The sequence below is a fragment of the Clupea harengus genome, chromosome 24 (genome assembly GCF_900700415.2).
Source record: "Clupea harengus chromosome 24, Ch_v2.0.2, whole genome shotgun sequence".
NCBI lineage: Eukaryota > Metazoa > Chordata > Actinopteri > Clupeiformes > Clupeidae > Clupea > Clupea harengus.
The window spans coordinates 12,553,333-12,555,832 of record NC_045175.1 but is presented as its reverse complement, the minus strand read 5'-3'; the positions used below and the strand labels follow the sequence as shown (position 1 = coordinate 12,555,832).

Sequence of the window (2,500 nt, the reverse complement as noted above, 5' to 3'; positions counted from 1 at the left end):
TGCACGACTAAATCGAGCGTACTGTTGTTTAGAGTTCGCAGATAGAAAGAAAGTAGACTAGATTATATCGCGCGAGCTTTTGCCCCATCTGAGGGAGGTGACGTCTGGAGCGCACGCCAGTCTAAACAGCACGCGCTGCCTCTTCCGAAGATGAGATAAACACTAACCGACCGCGAGGAGCGAAACATAAACCAAACACGAAGATCAAACCTAACTAACCGCAAGGAACGAAACATAAACTAAACACGCCTGGCAGCACGACAGCTCATTCCACTTTAAAGAAAGATGCCTTGTTGCTTTGGCCGTTTGTCAAAGTCTTGGCCCGCATCTAGGCGCACGTCGAAGGCTAGCCTGTTGGCTCTCACACAGCACGTTAAATGCAAGCTATCGAAAAGACAGATGTGTTGGCGTACTGACCCAAAAGTGCTTAAAATGCAGATTGAGAGGTGAGAGCGAATCCAGACACCCACGTGCAGTTTCTGTGAAAGTTACCCTAATGCAGTTTTACTCGTTTTGAAGTTTGCCCATTTAACTTCATGTTGCATAAAAAAAGAAAACCGTTCGGGAAAAAAATAAAACTAATACTGAGCTGCTCGGATGGGATGGGAGCATTTTGCAGGCCACTGGTGTTTATTTTAAACTAGACATCTGTGCGCCATCCTCACCCCCCGCGTAATTACAGAGATGTGCGCTTGACCTCCACATTTAGGTACCGTAATCTGCGTGCCACACGGTCGTACCGAAACCGAGGACTTTCAAGAAGCAACCCGCTCTTTCCACTGAAGATCTGACCACATGGACAAGTGGAGAGTCTGGCTACTGACGTGCACACTCAGTATCTCCTTTTTTGTGGTTAGGGATGACTCTCTCTCTCCTCTCTCTCACATACACACACACACACACAGCGAGAAAGTCCCCCCGACATCCCTCGGTTCTCTCTCTCTCTCTCTCTCTCACACATACACACACACCATTCCACTCTTCCAGCGCAGCTGTGTCATTCCGTTTCTTGAGGGATGTTTTTAATTACACCTATTAAAATCATTTGACTGGGGCTAATTAGCCAGAACCTCAGCACACAACCCCGGTTTGGTTGACGAGTGAGTCGTAATGAAGACCAGATAACGAGAGAGAACAGGGGGGAGGGTCAGGAGTTCCAGCAGCAGGAGATTCAAAGATCTCCGCGGGTGAACGCTACACATCAACGCAATCAGAAGTGAAGGCCTATTGACCGAGCCTACTGACCAGTCCCGCACTGACCACATGGGGTGAGATAAGGTCAAGACATGTCGGGGCATCCCCCAGGTCCTGGAGCAAAGCTAGTAATCATAGACAAGTACTCGCCAAATAACAGCTTTGATGCCTTAACATCAGTAATTCAGGTTTTGTTGTTTAAGATTATTTCAATTTCCAGAGGACACCAACCCAACCCCACATTAGCCAACAATACAAAACACATAGTAACGCATTCTTGTTCATTTAAAAAAAAAGAAAAGAAAAAAACGTTTTGGAGCACTTTTCTACACGACCGAAACTAGGCTACACACAACCGGAGGTATTCCGTCTGCTATAACTAAAACAATAAGACAATGTAATGTTAGTTCACAAACCTACCAGAGGTATTCCGTCTGCTATAACTAAAACAATAAGACAATGTAACGTAAATTCACAAACCTACCTTCCCTTCCAGTTGCACTGGTCGCTGGAATACTGAGCGCTGCTCGCTGGCCACAGCAGTGCAGCGCTGACAGCATACACGAAGACTAAGACAAACATTATTTACTCCGTTCCTCTATGAGTCTAACCGTCGTTTTGTCCACGGAAAGTAACGTTGATTTAAATCCACACAAGGGAGCGTTGTTTGCAATCCAAAGAAAACGACATGTTATTCTGAAGCACCGCTGCAGGATAGTAAGAAGTGGAAGACGTAAACACACGTAGGTCTGCCCATCCCGTTCTCTCTCACTTAGTTTCTCATCAGTGTCGTTCGCCTCGGCGGAGTGAGCGTGTCGACCGAGGGAGAGGAAGTTTTGAGAGCTCGTAAACTCCACCAGGCTCGAGCTCAGGCGCGCGTCACGCCTTCCCCCGAGGGCCGATAGGGCTACTAAACCACGCCCATGCGGCTGTTTCCTCCAGGAGCGACTGTGTCTCTGTGTGTGTCTGTGTGTGTGTGTGTGTGTTTGTTTGTGTGTGTGTGTGTGGTTATGAGTGCAGCAGGGAAGATATTCTTGGAGTAATAAAAGACACACACTCAGGGTACATTACATAGTGAATGTTAGGGACACGCGCGCTGCATTGCAAGGAGGTCGCTCAAGGAGCAATCAACGTGGCAACGCGTTTCAAAACAGATTAGTATTGATAACAAATTAGCCATGAAGGAATAACCAAATACACCTCAAGATGTTTGATGAATACTACATATCTGTATACCTAATGAATCTAGCAAATAAACATGAGTTCATATCAATATCGACCACAAATACTCTTATTCAAATACATT

The 2,500-nt window shown here is 46.2% G+C and overlaps 1 protein-coding gene across 1 annotated transcript in view; it reads right to left on the bottom strand.

Moving 5' to 3' along the window:
• The window catches only part of LOC105906196 (meteorin-like protein), a 15,826-nt gene extending 13,686 nt beyond the window's left edge, over positions 1–2,140 (bottom strand). The window contains exon 1 of the mRNA XM_031562432.2: positions 1,679–2,140. Within this exon, the coding sequence (XP_031418292.1) occupies positions 1,679–1,776 (98 nt within the window). The 5' untranslated portion in view covers positions 1,777–2,140. The remainder of the gene's footprint in view (positions 1–1,678) is intronic.
• Positions 2,141–2,500: the final 360 nt, after the last annotated feature.